We start from the raw sequence: 20,293 nt of genomic DNA, 5'->3' as shown, positions 1-20,293 counted from the left end.
GAAAACACATACAGTCATACACACACACACACACACACACACACACACACACACACTATAAACATGATCCCATACAGTATTGGGTTTTGCTATCCATTTTATTAGGTTTTAGAAGTCTAAATAAAAGTCATATTGATTTCATGATGTTGCTTATAAAAATACATTTTTTTCGCAGGCACATTTATTAAAGAAATAAAGGCTTTTACAGACATATCAAAAGCGTAATTAAGGTCAAGTGTGGAATCAATATAATTAGCAGAATACCAATCCCCTGGACAATTTAAAGTACATGTCAATGTTATCAATTTTGTCTAAATCATCTTATCCATTTTTACACTAAGGATAATCATCATAGTAAGAAAGAAAGTAAATTCTTATCACCCTATCAAAGGTTAGAGAGACGGTTGATCATTTCCATTCCATACTTTCTTTTACAGAATTACATTTGTTAATTCCGGGGGCTCTCTCTGTCAGATTAGTGCAAGAGGTCTTATGGCGTGTGACCTCTCACTGGGGTTGAGAGCCCAATGTGCCTTCTGAAGGGGACGGTACATAGACACTAGCCTGACACTTCAGTCCGCACATCACCACCCCCTGCTGGTGGGTGGTGTGTAGTGTAGTGTGGTGTGAGTCGGACGCTAGCAGTCAGGCAACATAGACACCTCTGCCAGTCTATTGCGTTATTCATTTCCCCATCACTGCTGTCTGCTGAGTGACCATTTGTTGTTTGTCATTTCAAATGACCCTTCAGCCAATCAATGCATCTCTATCCCTTAACCAAATTATCCCATTTCATCACAGGTATTGTAGGCTACACTACACATATCATGTAGTCCATTTTATATATCAGCAGTAAAAATCGGTCTGAAAAGTCACCTATAGACGGCTGCTACTTGAAACTTGTAATAGACGAAGCCCATACTTACCTCCCCCTTTCCACTGTAAATATCTTCCCTTTCTTTTAATTTTATTGTCATTTTATCTTTTTGAATGCTGTTTTCCCTTTTGTTATTGATATCCTATGCAAGTAGGCTACTGTGTTCTATCCATCTGTCTTTCAGTATTATATGAGATACATAAAGTAAGTGGTTCCTGTGAATAAGCCAAAAAGCTTAGGATCTCCTTTAAGTTGACTTTGTACCAGTGATTTGTATACCTGCTGTCATGAAACTGTATTTTTTCCTATCCGACCTTGTAATAAATTCTTCCATCACCATCAATCAAAAGTATGATCAATACTGTTGCTATAACTTACATTATTCATATAATTATAACATCAGCATTAGACCTGCAACTCTGCGGCCAAGTTCCTCTTTCATGAACACCCCCGTGATTGTGTAATGGCCCAGTATAAGCATGCAATCTGTCTGCCCAAGTGTGTGGTATTCTGTCTTGTCTTGTCTTGTCTATTTCTCTGTACATTTATTTCCTCACCTTTTAGCAACCCACAATTCAGATTTACACACACACACACACACACACACACACACACACAGAGAGAGAGAGAGAGAGAGAGAGAGAGAGAGAGAGAGAGAGAGAGATCATTTAAATAGATAGGCTATAATAGAATTGTGCTTTTGTTGTCAGAAAGAGAACAAAACATAAAGATATGATTACCTTAGTAATACGGTGATAATAACAACAATGTGTAGCCTATGTTATTTATGCACGAGGTTTACTACTCTCTCTCACACACACACACGCACGCACACACACACACACACACACACACACACACACACAGTCACACACTGAGTGAGCAGCTGTTCATCAGCTCCAGGGGACAGAGAGAGAGAGAGAGAGAGAGAGAGAGAGAGGAAAGCAAACCAAATCAAAGCAAGCAGAGATGGACTGCAGATGGCGACACACTGTGTGTTAGAACAGAACACAGCTCATCATAACAACATCTAACAAGCTTTCATCTCCTCTAAACAACCACAGTAACATGATGTACCGTTACTGCGTCACGTGACCAGCCTCCTGCTAGCTGGGTTAGCTCCATGCTAGCTCCTCCTGTAATGTATTGTTGTTGTAGCTCAGGGAAACTAAGCTTAGCATGCTAACGCTGCTGCTCTGCAGCCAACGTTAACGGGTTGTTTTTTATTAGTCTTGTTATTTTGTTTACCCACTATCAAGTCATAATGGACGGTTTATGACGCTACGCGTGTTGTTTGCCTTACGGCGGGGTTGGTTGTTTGTGTTTTGTTGTGTGTTTGTTGTAACGGTTACAGCTAGCCTAGCCTAGCCGTTAGCCTGCTAGCCTTTGTCTTTAGTGAGGATGAGAAGGATGTGAAAGGTAAACAGATGCGTTTATAACTGTAGGAATTAACCAACTAACTAGGTTTACTGTAACACTACAGGATTGAAACTGTATAACCTTACTCCATGATGACTGGTTGAAATATTACTGGACCTAATTTATACTGTAACTGCCTTTGTTTTCTGGAAGAGTTGGATGGATAACCAGTAGATTAGATTGTTTACCAGTTAATTACATAGTAGTTAACCAGTATAATACTACTACTACTAACAATAACCAGTAGAATATACTGCTTACCAGTTCATTACTTACTGGTTAATTTGTATAATAATAACTGGATTTGTATAATAATAACTGGTTAATTTGTATAATAATACATTAATAATAATAACCACAACAATAACCAGTAGTAAATACTGCTTAGAAGTTCAGTACATACTGCTAACCAGTTTAATAATAATAACCAATAAAATATACTGGTTTAATAGTTCATATCATACATGTTGGCTGGTTTATTGATAACTAGATTAGATTTGATCAGGTTTCAGACTATTAGATGAATCTGTTATCGGGGTTATTGATTGGTTAATTGTTAATGAAATGGATTTGTTGTCAAGGTGATTGATTAATTGGATGAATCGGTTATCGAGGTGACTGGTTGGTTAGTTGTTTAATTAGATGCATCAGCTATCCAGGTGATTGGTGGGTTAATTGTTTAATTAGATGCATGAGATATCGAGGTGATTGGTTGGTTAATGAGTAGAGAGGTGGTTGGAGGTTAGTTATGGCCTGGAGCGAGAGCCTGTCACCATGGAGACCACTACTCATCCTGCTCCTCTGCGTCACCGGTAAGATATTATGGGATGTTGTACAATCTATATATCTATAGTGTTGTCTATATAGGCCTACTACTGTTAATCACTTTTAAAGGGGGGGAAAAAGCTACTTTTTAGGAAGACAATCTAACATTTTTAAAAAGAAATTAATAAAATCCAAGGATCTCTACGAAAAAAAGAAAAAGGAAGTAGTGAAAATAGCCGCTCTACAACCTTGTAGATCTGCTATTTGGGTCCCGGGCGAACTTCTATTTTCTCTTTTGGGTTTCGAGCTACCAAGGACTTCCGACGTAAACAAGACCGTAAAAGGATTTATTTGGGATGCTCCTTTTAGGCAGGGTGTTTAACTGTACTTGTACTGTACTACATTTGTTTTGTATTAACTATACTTGTTGTACTGTTTTCCATTTTTGTCTAATAAAATATTCAATCAATCAAAAAAGCTAAAAGGTTTGGGAACCATTGGTCGACTCTATACTATAGCAGTGGCCCCTAATAATCTACTGCAATATCCCAACTCTGAGAGTGTACCAATGGAACCAAATGGACCCTTACTATTTGTACTCTCACAGTTACAGACCTGTAACCTGGGGGGCCCCGAACCCCAGTACATAGCAGGGGTCTTCAAGGTTTTTCAGGCCAAGGACCCCATAGCTGAGAGATAAATGAAGCATTTAATTATAATATCTTTCCATGGGACAACACTGAAGCAGTGACACTTTGATACAATGTAGTAGTCAGTGTACAGCTTGCATTACAGTGTAATTGTATTTATTGTCCCCTCAAAATAACTCAACACTCAGCCATTAATGTCTCTAAACCACTGGCAACAAAAGTGAGTAAACCCCTAAGTGAAAATGTCCAAATTGGGCCCAGGTGTTAATATTTTGTGTGGCCATCTTTCCACCACATGAAATATGTGTTCTATTTATGGATAAGATATATCTTTTGAACATTTCTGGTGTGTGTGTGTGTGTGTGTGTGTGTGTGTGTGTGTGTGTGTGTGTGTGTGTGTGTGTGTGTGTGTGTGTGTGTGTGTGTGTGTGTGTGTTCTTTCTCTCTCAGGTCAGTCGGTTGGTTCTCAACATAATGACAATGTGTACGTGTCAGGACGATCTACTGGTGAGTCAGTTCGTTAAAATGCTGTCATATTGGGACAAGTCAATATTTTGATCCGCCCACAGGAGTGTTCAGAAGACGCCCACGGCTGTGCTAGAATCGGAGAATAATCCTGGTCCATACGTGAACCATACATTTGAACGATAGAGGCTATTGGTCAATCCCGCGTCCAGCTTTTTGTGTTTCTGGTTACGCCATCAAGCGAACGGCGCCATCCAGGGTCAAAACACCGTAACTCATCAAACTCATCGGTGGCAGTCGATGAGTCAATGAACAATGCTTGCTTATTGTTAAGTCACTGTGGATTAAGAGGATCTGCTGAATGCCTAAATTGTAATTGTAATGATTAATATTAATTCACGTTAAATATGTGTGCAGGCTGTAGTGGTACAGTGCAGATGGTGGCTAACAGCGGGGTCATCACCAGTCCAGGATGGCCCTTCAAGTATCCTGACGGAGTCAACTGTTCCTGGAACATCCGAGCGCCACCAGGAGACGTGATTACTATCAGGTACACACTCACACACTAGGGATGGGACGATATGAAAATGTCATACCGCGATTATCGTGACCAAAGAAATCGTGATTTACGATATTATCACGATAGTCAAAAACCATTATCCTGGGGGAGAACATTTGCCAAAAAATAGCAGATCTACAAGCTCACAACGCGTCGCAACGCGAGCTTGTAGATCGGTTATTTTTTGGTAAAGACATTTGATAGAGAGTGAAAAAAGACTGTATCAAGTATGTATATTATAAGTATCTTTTACCAATTATAGAGGATTAAATGGTACCGGATAGGCAGCTCGGCAAATAAAAGGTGAATTGAACCCAGTGCATGACGGAGGACGATATCGCGATAAATTATATCTCCACGATACAATTATCTATCGTGAGTGTTTTTTATCGCGATAACAATAACATTGCTTATCGTCCCATCCCACACACACACGCACACACTCACACAGCATTAACGCATGACAGGGCGGCACGGACGGGCAGTGACTCAGCAGGTTTAGGGAATCGGAAGGCTGCCAAGGTTCGATCCCAGGCTCCCCCTGTGTTAACTGTTGTTGAAGTGTCCTTGATCAAGACACTGAAACCCTGACTGCTCCTGAAGAGCAGGTTGGTGCCTCGTGTGGTTTCCTCCGCCATCTGTCTGTGAATTGATGTATGTAAAGGCACTGTATGAATTATTATGCAGCATTTATGCAAGCACACACAGAATAGTGGTACACATCGGCCTGTCACTGTTATTACATAATCGCCTAATCTCAATTATTTGAAATAATCTAAATGATTTGGCATAGAATCATCATCATTTCCACGTTGAAAAATGTTCAAACATTAAAAAAAAAAAAATTGCATAAATACCTGATCTACAATCTTACAACTTTCGCTGTTGATCAGCTATTTTCCCAATTTCCTTTTGTAAAGTAGACGATTATTACATGTAATAATTGATGACCGGTTCATCGGTCAGTAGGAGACTATTTGAGACTCTTTGAGTCTCCGACCTACCAGAGAATCCTCCGCTCATCGAATAATTGGCTTATAGAATTAAAAAATCTCATGAATTCAAGGCTTCAAGGGGTGTGTAAGTGATGGAAAGTAAATCATTCTTAGGGTGAACTCTTCCTTTTAACCCATTTAGACCAGGTACGCATTATTATGTATCATTATTTTATGCTTTACTATTAAAAAATAGCAGATATACAAGCTCACAGTGCAGCACCGAGTGCCGCACTGCAAGCTTGTAGATCTGCTATTTTTGAGAAATTGTGTAAATGTGAATTTTGACCCGATTTTGAACCCGATTCTGTAAGTGTCTTCTAAATCCTTCTAAGATTTTTTTTTTAAAACGCATGTTTTCACGTCAGTGGTTCTCAAACTTTTTCATGTCAAGGACCCCTAGAATCATGTATTTGGCCGCCGACCCCCGTCTCAAAATATTATGTATCAGGGACCCCCCAGAAGCAAATATTTGAGTTACAAATGTTCGCTTCAAAAAAAGATATATTCAAATATTTGACCACATTTTCACGATTTTTCAAAAATAGCAGATCTACAAGCTCGCAGCGCGGCACTCGGTGCCGCGCTGTGAGCTTGTATATCTGCTATTTTTCAATAGCTGAAGCATAAAATAATGGTTTAAGTGGTGAAAATCTAGAGTGACACGATGCAGGTCAAATGGGTTAAATGTAGTAAAGGTAACAGCCCTGTGTACACCCACCATTCACTTTCCTACTCCTCCTCTCCCCTCCTAGCTTCCAGGACTTTGACCTGCAGACGTCCCATCGCTGTGGCCTGGACTGGCTGTCCATGGGCAGCTACAGGAACCTGGATGCCTTCAGGGTGTGTGGCTCCTCTCTGCCCCAGCCCTTCATCTCCTCCCTGGACGTGTGGATCCAGTTCCACTCCGACCGCAGTCTGGCCGGCAAGGGCTTCAGGCTGGTCTACGTCACGGGTAATTCTCCCTCAAAGGCTCTAGTTCAGGGCTAGGCAACCTTTGGCACGGGTGCCAACATTGGCACAGGGGAGGGTGATCACTGGCACACTGGCAGAAGTGTCAGAGAGAGGATTTTTATTTTAAAATCAAATATTGTTTTAAACGTGGTCAATTAAATTAAGTCGCCTATTTTGCAGCAAATTACATCCTGCACATAATTCTACATTCATTCAAACTCTGAACTTTGACTGGGGAGGGAGTAGGGGAGATAGGTGGGTTATGGCTATGAGTCTAATGATCGTTATAATAATGTCCCGACATTCAAAATATGTCAGAATGTTTGAAGGCGTGTCATTACTGACATGGCACATCTAGAAAATAAAAACATGGCACTTCATTTCAAAAAGGTTGCTGAGCCCTGCTCTAGTTTATACATGGTGTTTACTTTATTATTATTGTGGGGGAACGTGTCGCTAGGGCTGTGTGTGACTTTTATTTATTTTTTGTCATATTTTAGTAATATCGGAAAAGTTTTAGTTGACTAAATACAGTATCATACAATTTTAGTCAACTAAATCTATTGCTTTTGTAGACTACAATGTATTTAGACACGCCTTGATGGTGTCGTAATAGCAGATTCGACGCTTGGTCGCATGCAGAAAATAACATATCTAGCAACAAGCTCATAACGCTCTGCAACGTGCAAGATTGTAGATCTGCCCAACCAAACATAAAATGACTTGTCTTTTAGTTCTACTGCATCTCTTCTCCACTTGTCCCTCCCTAACATTTTAGTCTACTTTTTATTTGTTGATGAAATTGTCATTATATTTAGACTTCGTTTTAGTCATCATACTGTAGCTTAGTTTTTGTTTAGTTAGTTTGTTTAGTCAGTGAAAATAGGTAGTCGTCATATTTTGTCATAGTTTTTGTCGACGATATCAACATATTACCAACTGTCCATCATTTAGCTGGGGACCACCTGGAACCCTCTCAAGGACCACTGGTTGAAAACCAACTAAATGAACTCTCTCTCTCTCTCAGGTAAACTGGGAGAGTCCAGTTGTCTCTCGGACCAGTTCCACTGCTCCAGTGGGAAGTGCATTCCGTTGTCGTGGCGATGCAACTCTCAGGATGAATGCGGAGACAACTCTGACGAGGAGCTCTGCGGCGACCTGTCGCAGGCCGTCGCCGCCGCTTTCCACCAATCGCAGCCCTCCGCCGCCGACCTGGACCAACCGGAGCCTGCCGCCGCCGCAGCCTTCGACCAATCGCAGCCCTCGGCCGCCTTCTCATTCCAGCCGTGCGCCTACAACCAGTTCCCCTGCCTGTCCCGCTACACCAGGCTCTACACCTGTCTGCCTGCCAGCCTGAAGTGTGATGGGAGCATAGACTGTCAGGTAAGAGACAGACTTAAACCAGTAAGACTCCCTAATCGGGAGATAAGCGACCGTGGGGTCCCTGGGGCTCCGGGGGTCCTTGGGGGTTGTAGTTTGGCAGGCAAGGAGTGTGTGTGCAAAATCTGGCATGGATGGGGTCAACGGTTGCGGAGATATGAGCAGGGAAAAAGTGTGACGTGTGACGGACGGAGAGACAGACAGCCGGTGGAGGTTTTGGTAGTAAGTGCGACCTGACGGTCGCAACAATGTGATATATTGTTTGGAAAAAAGAAGTAGTAAAAAAAAAATGTCACTGGTAGGTGGGTTTCTGAAATGTCCACAGTCCAGAATCCGTCATCTACCCATCCTACCTGGTTCACATATTCTTTTCCCCCGATTCTGAATTCCCATAGACTTTTTTCATATCACGTCATTTTCCAAACATAAACAAATTATCTAAGCGGTTTGACTCTATTCTTCATATGGATATGATGGTGAGAATGGTGAGAAAACGCTAATGTTACTGTCGCCGAATAAGTTACACCAGAAACAGACTGTATCAAATAATAGTGACTATCATAAACCATACAGAGCCACCTCCCCGACAATAACACAGAGACCGTTTGTTTATTTTTGAACCCTAATGCTTATGAGACGATTTTAAGATGACTCAATGTTATTCTCCATAGAGAAATTACTTCCGTGAACCGAGGGATGAGCGAGTGCAGTCATGACTTTGTTACTCTATAGATTATTGCGATTGTGTCCCTCCGTTTTGTAAGACGTGGGCGATGTCGATGTTTTACGCTGTGTCGTCTTGGTGACGTGTAGGACCTGGGCGATGAGATCGACTGCGACGTCCCCTCGTGTGGAGAACGCCTGAAGAACTTCTACGGCTCCTTCTCCTCTCCCAACTACCCTGACTTCTACCCTCCTGGAAGCAACTGCACCTGGACGATCGACACCGGAGACCACAGGAAGGTACAGAACCAAACCACCACTGACCTAGTCTGTGCCTAGGTACAGAATAGGGGTGTAACAATATAGTAACTGTATCGAAATATCGTTTTTAACTTAAAAAATCGAAGTATATTGAAATGAAAACAGCTAAAATCGAATCGTATCGTTTTATTTTGTATCGTATCGAATCGGCAGTGCAAAGAATCGATTGTATCGATACTACCTACTTGTGCATTGTATTTAGCATCTTTAAGAAGAAAAAATGAAAAGAAGGGGTTTAATTACTTTTCCTTTCCATATCTATCGATAAATGTGTGTAATCTCTGGATTCATGTCAAGGTGCAGGTTTGTCAATATACAATGTCCATGTATTTGGCAGATAATCACTGTGTTTACTTATTTATATCCATAATAATACATGTTTCCCTTAAAAACCTGCACTATCCACACCTTTCACACAGATTTAATTTCTTTGCTAAATAGTTACTATATCGATTTTAAATCATTGAATCTAATCGTATCGTATCGCCATGAATGAACCAATATCGTCGGCATGTATCGTATCGTCAACCATGTATTGTGATATGTATCGAATCGCTATTAAAATGTATCGTTACACCCCTAGTACAGAATGTATGCAGTGCATCTATATGATGTGTGCATATTTGGTACCTAACACAGAATTTGACCATGACTGTACAAGTGGCCTAATTTCTATGATATTGGGGGTTTTGACATTACAACTGTAGACTTAATCCACCGAAGATAGGCTAACTGTGCGAACAGGGCTTGGTTTAGAATAGCCAATATACACTAAAATAATATATTGAACAACATAACTTTAATATTTATTTAACCAACACACAGAAATAGAGGGTATTCACTTGCAAAAAAGAAATGTATTCAAAGATGTTCATGACTTTTCAAAAACAGCAGATCTACAAGCTCATAGCGTGCTACCAATCTGCTGTTTTTGAATAGCTCAAAGTATAAAATAATGGTTAAAGTGGTTAAAATCTATAGTGACACAGATGCTTTCTAGTATTAAGGCGTATGGCGGTCCGGATGTGTGTTCGCAGGTGATCCTGAGGTTCATCGACTTCAAGCTGGACGGTACAGGTTACGGGGACTACGTCAAGGTGTACGACGGCCTGGACGCGTCCCCTCGCCGCCTGCTCCGCGTCCTGACGGCCTTCGACTCCCGCGCGCCGCTCAGCGTGGTGTCCTCGGCGGGACAGCTCACCATCCACTTCTACGCCGACAAGATCAACGCTGCGCGGGGATTCAACGTCACCTACCAGGTACGAGGCCCCGTCGCAATCGCCCCACGAGTACTTGAGATGATCGCGATTGCCTTTGCATGATTTTGCATCACAATCGTTCCTATGTACTTTAAAACTTAAAATGTGGGAAATAGATGTTGCATTGTCCTGTTATTATGTTTACAATTAGAAAGAAATTCAGGCTGTTAGGCATTAAAGGAGTAGTTCACCCACAAAATAACCTTTTTTTTCTATTGATTACTCAACACCATACATAATATTTTTTGTATTTGTCGCATTCCTAAGACTAAGAATTGACTACATTAAATATCCCCCCGTTGATTCCGGATACATTCGGGTCCCCAGGGGGCACATTTACATTTACCCCCCATTTTTATCATTGGGGTTACATTTACTATAATAAATCTTTTGATCGATCACGGACACAGATTTTGTGCTTCCGTGGGGTAAAAAAGCATTGTTTGAGCCATGCATTCGCTAGTTATGGCTAATTGAAAGCACTGTTTTGACAAACCAGAAAGCGGAGAAGAAGGCATTCCGTGAACAAATTCAACAGGAAACAAATGGAGATCCGCTTTTCCGATTACATCATTTCATGTGTTCCGGTGGGGCTGTTATTCAGTAATTATTTTGTAATGATGTTCGCTGACATCTGAAATGCCATGTGTCTGTTTGTTGCTCAGGTGGACGGCTTCTGCCTGCCGTGGGAGGTCCCGTGTGGGGGGAACTGGGGCTGCTACACGGAGCAGCAGCGCTGCGACGGCTACTGGCACTGCCCCAACGGCCGGGACGAGCTCAACTGCTCCTCCTGCCAGGAGGACGAGTTCCCCTGCTCCCGCAACGGGGCCTGCTACCCCCGCTCGGACCGCTGCAACTACCAGAACCGCTGTCCCAACGGCTCCGACGAGAAGAACTGCTTCTTCTGCCAGCCGGGAAACTTCCACTGCAAGGTAAGAGACTGCAATGGGAGCTGTAGCAATGGAGCTATGTTTTCGTCCCTAAACTTCTTTGCCTTTTCTTTACTATTTTGAAAAACATTTTAAAATATTCAAATAGCCAATCTACATCGACACGTTGTGAGCTTGTAGATCAGTTGCTCCGTGGAGAAGGGCTAGTTATAAACAAGAACACAATCTGGAGATTCCGAGATGAAGCCATTTTGCTGCAGATCATTCCATTGCTTCCAACGGTGGATTACACTTCCTGATTCCGTTTTCTCCCGATGGATTATGGGGATTTGAGTTTTTGCTTCAGTGCCACAGAGCGCACGCTGCGGTTTACACAAGGAACCGCTATATCCCGACTTAAGTCAGGAAAAGCACTAAACTGTCGGATTTGAAATCCCGATTTTAGTCAGGATAGGCACCCTGTGTGTTAATTGTCCAACCCTAGGCCTGTTAGAACTACACTCTTGCCTCTTGTTATTTTCTTCACCTTTTCTTTGTTCTCTCTCCTACCCCTTCTCCACCATTCTGTCCATCTCTTCTCTTTCTCTCTCATTCACCTGTCTTTCTGTAGAACAACAAACATGTTTTTTAATTCTCCTTCTCTCGTCTCTCTCCAGAACAACCGCTGTGTGTTTGAGTCGTGGGTGTGCGACGCTCAGGATGACTGCGGCGACGGCAGCGACGAGGACAACTGCCCCGTCATCGTCCCCACCAGGGTGATCACCGCCGCCGTGATCGGCAGCCTCATCTGTGGCCTGCTGCTAGTCATCGCCCTGGGCTGCACCTGCAAGCTCTACTCCCTGCGCATGTTCGAACGCAGGTAAGAAAGCCTTAAACCATCCAATACTAGCTTTAACCTAAACCTGCAAGCTCTACTCCCTGCGCATCAAGACAGCCTTAAATCATCTAATACTACCTTATCCTGCAAGCTCTACTCCCTACGCATGTTCGAACGCAGGTAAGAGAGCCTTAAACCATCCAATACTAGCTTAGTACCTAGACCTTAACTTGCAAACTCTGCTCCCTGCACATGTTCGAACGCAGGTACGAAAGCCTTAAACCATCCAATACTAGCTTTAACCTAAACCTGCAAGCTCTACTCCCTGCGCATCAAGACAGCCTTAAATCATCTAATACTACCTTATCCTGCAAGCTCTACTCCCTACGCATGTTCGAACGCAGGTAAGAGAGCCTTAAACCATCCAATACTAGCTTAGTACCTAGACCTTAACTTGCAAACTCTGCTCCCTGCACATGTTCGAACACAGGTACGAAAGCCTTAAACCATCCAATACTAGCTTTAACCTAAACCTGCAAGCTCTACTCCCTGCGCATCAAGACAGCCTTAAATCATCTAATACTACCTTATCCTGCAAGCTCTACTCCCTACGCATGTTCGAACGCAGGTAAGAGAGCCTTAAACCATCCAATACTAGCTTAGTACCTAGACCTTAACTTGCAAACTCTGCTCCCTGCACATGTTCGAACGCAGGTACGAAAGCCTTAAACCATCCAATACTAGCTTTAACCTAAACCTGCAAGCTCTACTCCCTGCGCATCAAGACAGCCTTAAATCATCTAATACTACCTTATCCTGCAAGCTCTACTCCCTACGCATGTTCGAACGCAGGTAAGAGAGCCTTAAACCATCCAATACTAGCTTAGTACCTAGACCTTAACTTGCAAACTCTGCTCCCTGCACATGTTCGAACACAGGTACGAAAGCCTTAAACCATCCAATACTAGCTTTAACCTAAACCTGCAAGCTCTACTCCCTGCGCATCAAGACAGCCTTAAATCATCTAATACTACCTTATCCTGCAAGCTCTACTCCCTACGCATGTTCGAACGCAGGTAAGAGAGCCTTAAACCATCCAATACTAGCTTAGTACCTAGACCTTAACTTGCAAACTCTGCTCCCTGCACATGTTCGAATGCAGCTATGATGGCCAGGGGTTCTAAAAAAAATGTTTATGAACAGTTAAAAACAGTTTTGTGTCTGCTAACCTCGCGTCACCACCAGTCTTTCCAAAACTGTTCTGCTAGCCTACTTATTGTTATTCACAGCCTCACAGGAAGTAATTTGTTTGTCATCTATTGTTAAATATGTCCATATTATGATAGTCTTGCGTAGCCAGACAACTATTCCACAATCTCAGAATGCTATATAGAGTCTGGAACTACAATTCCTGAACGTCGAGTATCGGAAGTAGTCACTGCTGCACGGAACTGTAGTCCCATTGGAAACATAACAGAAACACACTAGCACAGAGTCAGTCAAGCGGCATATTCTTGTTATGTGTGTATAGTTTAAAAAAACAATTGAAAACATCATGGAAGTAACACCAACAACACCAGAGAAAGACGAAATATGCACCAAGGGAGCAGGTGCGTCACATTAGAACTTCGGTCTCCCAGACCAAATCGCGGGAGTCAACAGTCAGACCACACATGTGCTCTTAAAGTGTGAAAGACATATTTTTCATTTCACTAAAACCCTAGCATCCCTTATGTGCTTAGCAGCTCTGTTTAATTTCTGGCCCTGTGATTGGTGGTTTCAGGTCATTTGAGACCCAGCTGTCACGTGTGGAGGCAGAGTTACTGCGGCGAGAGGCCCCGCCTTCTTATGGTCAGCTGATCGCCCAGGGACTCATCCCGCCCGTAGAGGACTTCCCAGTGTGTTCTGGAAACCAGGTAAACACACATCAATGCATTACTAATACACAACAACACACAACTAAAGCTGGTCGTACGCTGCACGATTTTAGACATTGTCGCTGTTGGGTAGAAACAATTCTTTCAAACAATACATATTTTTTTAACCCATCATTTCCTTCGATACCAACAAGTTATCTGCGACTGGAGTAGTGTGGTGGCGCACTCTCCCTTTATTGAAGCAATAAGCCAAAAGAGGCGAGTGGTTACCTGGTATTTTACACCGGCTGAGAGGCGTAGGGAGACACGAGGCGCAGCTGAGTGTCTCCAACCCTCTCAGCCGGTGTAAAATACAGGTAACCACAAGCCTCGCGTGGCTTATTGCTTTTCTAAAACGGTTACAATATGGCAACATGAAAAATCATAGACATGTACCAATTAAAACTGTTCTATTTCACTAATAATTCACTATAATGTCTGGTCTGCAAGAAAGTATTCCCCAGCTACAAAAAAGTAGTTCCCAGCCTGTGGAAAGAAATAACACACCTGGGTTTGATATAAACTGATTCAAGGTGTGGGTTATAGTCTCATATACCACAGCAATTAAGGGAAACCAGCCAATCAGAATCAAGGAATGGAACTAGCTGTTTTAGAATTGGTGTTTTGGATGCCTGAAGAAGGTCTTTGACCAAAACGTTGCATTCCTAATAAAGAGAAAGTTGAAGATGGTGTGCGGGTCCTATGTACATTTTGTGCATGTTTGAAATTATGTTGACCCCTGCATACGCACCCATCGCTAAGGTGTGCATAAGACTTTGTTGCCTTGTGTTTTGGTTGGCCAAAACATCCCCTTCTATCAAAACACCAACATACAGCGAGAGGGAGAGCTAGCCTTTAAGAAATTGTGAAAACAGCCCGATATACAGTACATGCTCACAAAGCTATTTTCATGACTTTCGTGCAACACTCTTGTATGATGAAATGGAGCATTTAAGGAGTAGTTCACCCCCAAAATGACTCATTTTCTTTCAATTTACAATACAATAATTAATTTTGACGACCAGCAGAGGCTCTGGTGGGAGACTCAATTGAAGCCCATACTTAGCAGCCAACCGTAATGTGACCAAAATGTTAAAATCCATGAAAAATACCTAACATGTCCTCTAAATCCTAATGGTTTTCTGAAAAACGTCTGTTTCTTTATCTGTGCTGCTAATGTTGAGGACCCCCTAGAATGTAGAATGTATTTGACCACGGACACCCCATCTCAAAATATGTTGTTCCAGGGACTTAAAAATGCTTTGCTTTAAAAGAAAATATATAAGATTTGCAGAAATGTCAAAAATAGCAAATCTACACGCTCATAGCGTGGCACTCGGTGCCGCGCTATGAGCTTGTATATCTGCTATTTTTGAATAGCCAAAACATAAAAGTTTTAAACATAATGGTTAAAGTGATTACGTGACACACACATTCTATAAATGACTACTACTCATACACCAGCAGTACCAGAGGTACGAATGCTAAACGTTGTGTCTGTGTGTCTGTCCGTCCGTTCCAGGCTTCCGTATTGGAGAACCTCCGTCTGGCCGTTCGCTCCCAGCTGGGCTTTACCTCCCTCCGCCTCCCCTCGTCCTCATCATCCTCCTCCTCGTCAAGCCGCCGCAGCGGCGGCAGCAACCTCTGGAGACGCCTGTTCCGCCTCTCCCGCTCCCGCCGCTCGGGCTCCCTGGCGCTGGTCTCCTCCAGCGACCCGGAGGACGGAGGAGGAGTGGCAGGGAGCGTGGGCACCGGGAGTGGCCGGCGCGGCCCGTTGCCGCTGGACTCGGACGACACGGACACAGAGAGCGACCGGGGAGGAGGAGGAGGGACGAGGGACGGAGAGAGAGAGAGGGAGAGGGAAAGAGGCGGGGGTGCGGCGTCGGCAGGGGGACCGGTGGCGCCCCCTCTCCCCCAGAAGACACCCCCGGCCGTGGCAGTGGAAGCCATCGTCTCAGTGACGTCGTTGTCGACGGCGACCAGGGACACATCCCTAATCGCCGTCGACGTCGTCGCCGATCCCACTTCTGACACCACGACGGCACGCGGCCCCACTCGTGACACCACGGGGTGTCCCACTTCTGACACCACAGGGGCCCGCGCCCCCTCGCAGCTCCACGCCGCTCCGGCCGCGGGCGGCGGTGGTCAGCTGAGCTGGGCGCTGGGCCGGCTGGCCCGCAGCCTGGCCTGGGCTCCTCGCTGGCTGCGGCCCGCCGCCCACACCGACCTCCACCAGCAGCAGCAGCAGCAGAACACCAGCCCTCTGCGCCACCTCGCGGACAGCAACGGCGGCGCTGCGGACGCCAGGAGAGCCGGCGGAGATGACGAGGACGACGTGGAGCTGCTCATCCCACCGTCGTCGTCCGACTCGGACTCGGCCTCCTCTGCGTCCTCGCTGGCGGGCGGCGCCAGCGAGGTCTGCCGGCCCCTGCTGCCCCTGCCCGAGCCTCGCCCCGCCTCTTCCTCCTCAGGCCACACCCACCGGCATCATCATCACCACCATCATCATCATCATCACCACCAGCACCGTGGCGGCAGCAGCAGCAGCAACAGGGACGGGCCGTGCGAGCGCTGTGGGAAGGTCCACACGGCACAGATACCCGCCGAGTGCCTGGGGGAGGCAGCCAGCGACGACGAGCTGCTGCTGCTCTGCTAATTAAAGACTTATTAATAATTAACCCCCAGCTTTTTACTAACGAACTGAAACACACTCTGTGGTTCCCCTGTCTGGTCCGTCCTTTAAATCCCCAAATCCCCCTTTGCTGAAGAATGGAACCATTGTGATGTCAAATACGGTTCCAACCCCTCGGTACGAACGGCTGCAACATTTCAAGGACCCCCGGCTTGATAGTGTTTTGATCTCTGGGACCCCAAATCTACACTGTAAGGTCCTCAGTGTTTATTCAAGGGTCCATTTAGTTCCATTTGTACACTCTCAGAGTTACAGACCTGTAAGGAAAAAAAACACATTTCAACAAATCCCACAGGTTGAATGGAAAGACTGGTTTCTGTCACTGACTGACTATTGTAGTTCTCTTGTTGACTCACAGGGCTCTGGTTTTTGGCTTGTTTTCCTATTTTATTTCAACTCTGGAACGATCCCTGACGCCCATCGGTACGGCTACACAAACACGGTCACTTAATTTCTCTGCTGGTCCGTCCTTTTTAATACGGTCCCCCCTTGTTGCTGGGCGGGGGGGAACCATCAGTGACTTGGACCCCCCGCCCCCAGTGGTACGATCACCTGTGTAACACGGTGACAAGTTAACACAGTCATAAATGATTTCTCTCCCCTGGGGACTCTGGTACGAACAACTCTGGTACTTACTTGGACCTGGTACTGGACTGACGCTGTTTACTGGACTTGGTACTGGTCTGACTGGTCTATTGTATTAATGGGAAAAAGAAAAGAAAAACGTTTTCGTTCACGGCAGTGATATGTTCAAATGATTCGTTCAGCGGCACTGTTGTCTAGCGGAAAAAAACCGCTGTCGCAGGAACGAGCCCACCCTCCCGTCCTGTGTACGGGGGGGTAGGGGACGGGGGGTTTCAGGAAGTGTACGGTTCCGTTCCCGTTTAATGGCAAGGATAGGAGGATGGGAAACACATGACCATCGGGCATGCGCCATGACGCTGCCCGGAAAACTCGCACCGGAAGTGCGATGAAATACAGGACAGTGAATGGAGCTGAGCTAGACCAGCTCATGAACAAACACTATTTATAAACGACTGAGACCTTTGTCATATCATCTGTTCAGGAATATAAAAGAAAACTTATCACAGGTATTTTTACAATCACTTGCTTTTTCGATGTGCACAGTACATAATGAAATAATAATAACAGTAAATAATAATTGTTTCTGTCTCGGAAGTATCACGAGATTTGGTTCCCAGACAGGAAACGGTGGATAGTCTCGCGATACTTGGCATGTTTAGAAACATACTTTTTGCTCTTTAGATACTGCTATAAAATGATACAGTGCACACATCGAAAATCAACACTGTGTGACATGCCTTCTTTTATTTTCCTGAGCTGAGAATGTTATAAAGGTCTCAATTGTTCAGAAATGGTGTTTGTTCAGGAGCTGCTCCACAGGCTTCCACTGACTCCAGTGCATTCTACCGAATTTCCGGCTGCAGTTTGGCACGCATGGTTTGATGAATCTATCATTTGGAATTGCGAGATAGCGAAAATGACGTTGGTTTCTCTTCCTTCTAAAAGAAAATCCTTGTTTCATGGCAATGAACTCGCTCTTTTGAACGAATCGATCACGAACAACCCATGATGTTGTTCTCCCTTCTTTACCAAACTGTCCCCTACACGGCCGTGCCCTGCTGTCTACTGCAAAAAAAACAAACAAGAAACATCCAGAAGATATTGATATTACTGATCCTGGTCTACTGGTTGAGTGGTCAGCCAGTCAGTCCAGTGTTTCCCAAACCTCCAGACCCTAAAAGTCTCTTGGAACAAAATGCATCATGAATGACCTCGACTTAAGCCCTGTTTATAATGGTGAACATAAGCCTTGTACGTAGGTTGGCCATTTTCACAGTTTATTTATCTATTTATTTATTTATTTTTATTCTGAAATACTTCTTCTGCATTTATTTTTGCTCGCCCCCCCGCACCCCCATATGTGTTTGATAGGAAACAAGGCTTAAAGGGAATTTTAACTCGCACGGAAATTAGTCCTCGACCCACAAGTTGGGTCCCCGGACCCACTGTTTGGGAAACACTGTACTAGAGTCCAGTGGTTTAACAGAACTGTTTCACTGCACTGTTCTACACATGACTTCTAAATACAGTTTTCTATGCCAGTGGTGATAAAAGATTTGAGTTAAAACATTCGCTTATATATTTATATATAGCGCTACAATCTTAAAATGACACGGATGCTTCCCTGGTTTCAATGGGTTAACTTGTTGACCACTGGTTAACTAGTTTCTCACTGGTCAACCAGTCCAGTGGTCGACTAGTCCCGCCGTTCTATTTATTTGGTTTGATACATTTTTGGTACTCAGATGAGCTGGTGCGAGTGTGTATATTTATTACTATTATTATTATTATTATTGCTATTAATTTCAGTAGCTGGTACCTGAGATGCATGTCCCAGTTGTCTTGTGCTCTATATTATTATTATTGTTCTCATTACTGTTGTTATTATTTTTTTGTTAAGTGATAAAGGTGTTAAAACAGCAGAGATGCCTGTTATAAAAGTAAGGATGATGCGATGATGTCACTGATGGCAAAATGATCAATTGAAAAAAAGAAAAGAAAAAGATATTTATGAGGGAAAGATGTTGAAACAAGGAATGTTTCCATATCTTCCGTTCCACTTCTTTTAAAAAAAAATGAAAGAGAAAACTGTAAACATAATAATGTTGAGAATTCTGTTGTCTGTGATAATAAACATTGAAATGAGCTGAACACGTTCAGTTTGCTTTAAAATGGTCTGATACCTATCAGTTGTAACATTGATTATGGCCTAAGTCATTTGTTATTTATACAATTTAGAATTTAGGCTCTTAATCTAGAGCAATTTACAATAATATAATGTCCGCTAACATATGGTTTAAATAACTTTAAGCAATTGTAAACCTGATTTAGGCCAAATTATTTGTGGAGTAATATGACTTAATCCAGACTTGGGCCTTTTTCTTTTTTTTCTTTCATGTCACTACAAGGATAGGCCATTCTACTAAGAGGGAATGGAACGGCACAATCCTTTTCAATTAGAATATTTGCGATTTTACTGGAGGTGGTCAGATTTAGGCAAAAAATTATGAATTTCCTCAAAAAGTGACATAGGCCATTATTTTAAGAAGGTGACGAAATGTGTTTTTGTGCAAGCTCCATAGTTTTGAATTGTTTCCAGCAAAAGAAAGAAAATAAATGGGACAGGCAAGAGAAGGGGAAAAAATGGGAAACAAAATCAAGGTATCTATCTAGTATCTACACATGTACTCATAGGATATCCATCCAAACATGTATGTGACATCAGCGTGAGAAGGCTATCTAGTGCACACAGTAGGCTACATGAGAGGTGCAAGTGTCAAGTTCAACCATAGTCCACTAAAGCTTGCTTTATTGCTATAATCCACAGGTATAAGGCCACGAGGAGAGCAAAAGTCCAAGGCTTCATTTATTCAGAAGGTGAAACCAGTAAAGTCGCTGCTGGGCCTTTTTCCTCACGTGTGTGTGTGTGTGTGTGTGTGTGTGTGTGTGTGTGTGTGTGTGTGTGTGTGTGTGTGTGTGTGTGTGTGTGTGTGTGTGTGTGTGTGTGTGTGTGTGTGTGTGTGTGTGTGTGTGTGTGTGTGTGTGTGTGTGTGTGTGTGTGTGTGTGTGTGTCCCACTCGGAACTC

General features: G+C 43.6%; 1 protein-coding gene across 1 annotated transcript; it reads left to right on the top strand.

The window, feature by feature from the left end:
- The first annotated feature begins 1,826 nt into the window (after positions 1 to 1,826).
- Positions 1,827 to 19,260, top strand: lrp12 (low density lipoprotein receptor-related protein 12). The gene is made up of 11 exons (XM_080735717.1): positions 1,827 to 3,108; positions 4,162 to 4,218; positions 4,594 to 4,726; positions 6,486 to 6,685; positions 7,712 to 8,067; positions 8,878 to 9,027; positions 10,086 to 10,307; positions 10,973 to 11,239; positions 11,854 to 12,056; positions 13,798 to 13,930; positions 15,453 to 19,260. The coding sequence occupies exons 1-11, from the start codon at positions 3,045 to 3,047 to the stop codon at positions 16,584 to 16,586; spliced, it is 2,919 nt and encodes a 972-aa protein (XP_080591843.1). The 5' UTR covers positions 1,827 to 3,044; the 3' UTR covers positions 16,587 to 19,260.
- Positions 19,261 to 20,293: the final 1,033 nt, after the last annotated feature.

This window comes from Nannobrachium achirus, assembly GCF_963921795.1.
Source record: "Nannobrachium achirus genome assembly, chromosome: 10".
Classification (NCBI taxonomy): Eukaryota; Metazoa; Chordata; class Actinopteri; order Myctophiformes; family Myctophidae; genus Nannobrachium; species Nannobrachium achirus.
Note: the sequence above shows the minus strand (reverse complement) of the source record. Positions and strands in the feature narration are given on the sequence as shown.

What these genes read in the sequence shown, in the direction of transcription:
- lrp12 (XM_080735717.1), top strand. Translation starts at nt 3,045, where the DNA reads ATGGCCTGGAGCGAGAGCCTGTCACCATGGAGACCACTACTCATCCTG. An exon ending in CCTGCTCCTCTGCGTCACCG is followed by an intron (nt 3,109 to 4,161) that starts GTAAGATATTAT and finishes TTTCTCTCTCAG; the next exon opens with GTCAGTCGGTTGGTTCTCAA. An exon ending in ATGGGAGCATAGACTGTCAG is followed by an intron (nt 8,068 to 8,877) that starts GTAAGAGACAGA and finishes GGTGACGTGTAG; the next exon opens with GACCTGGGCGATGAGATCGA.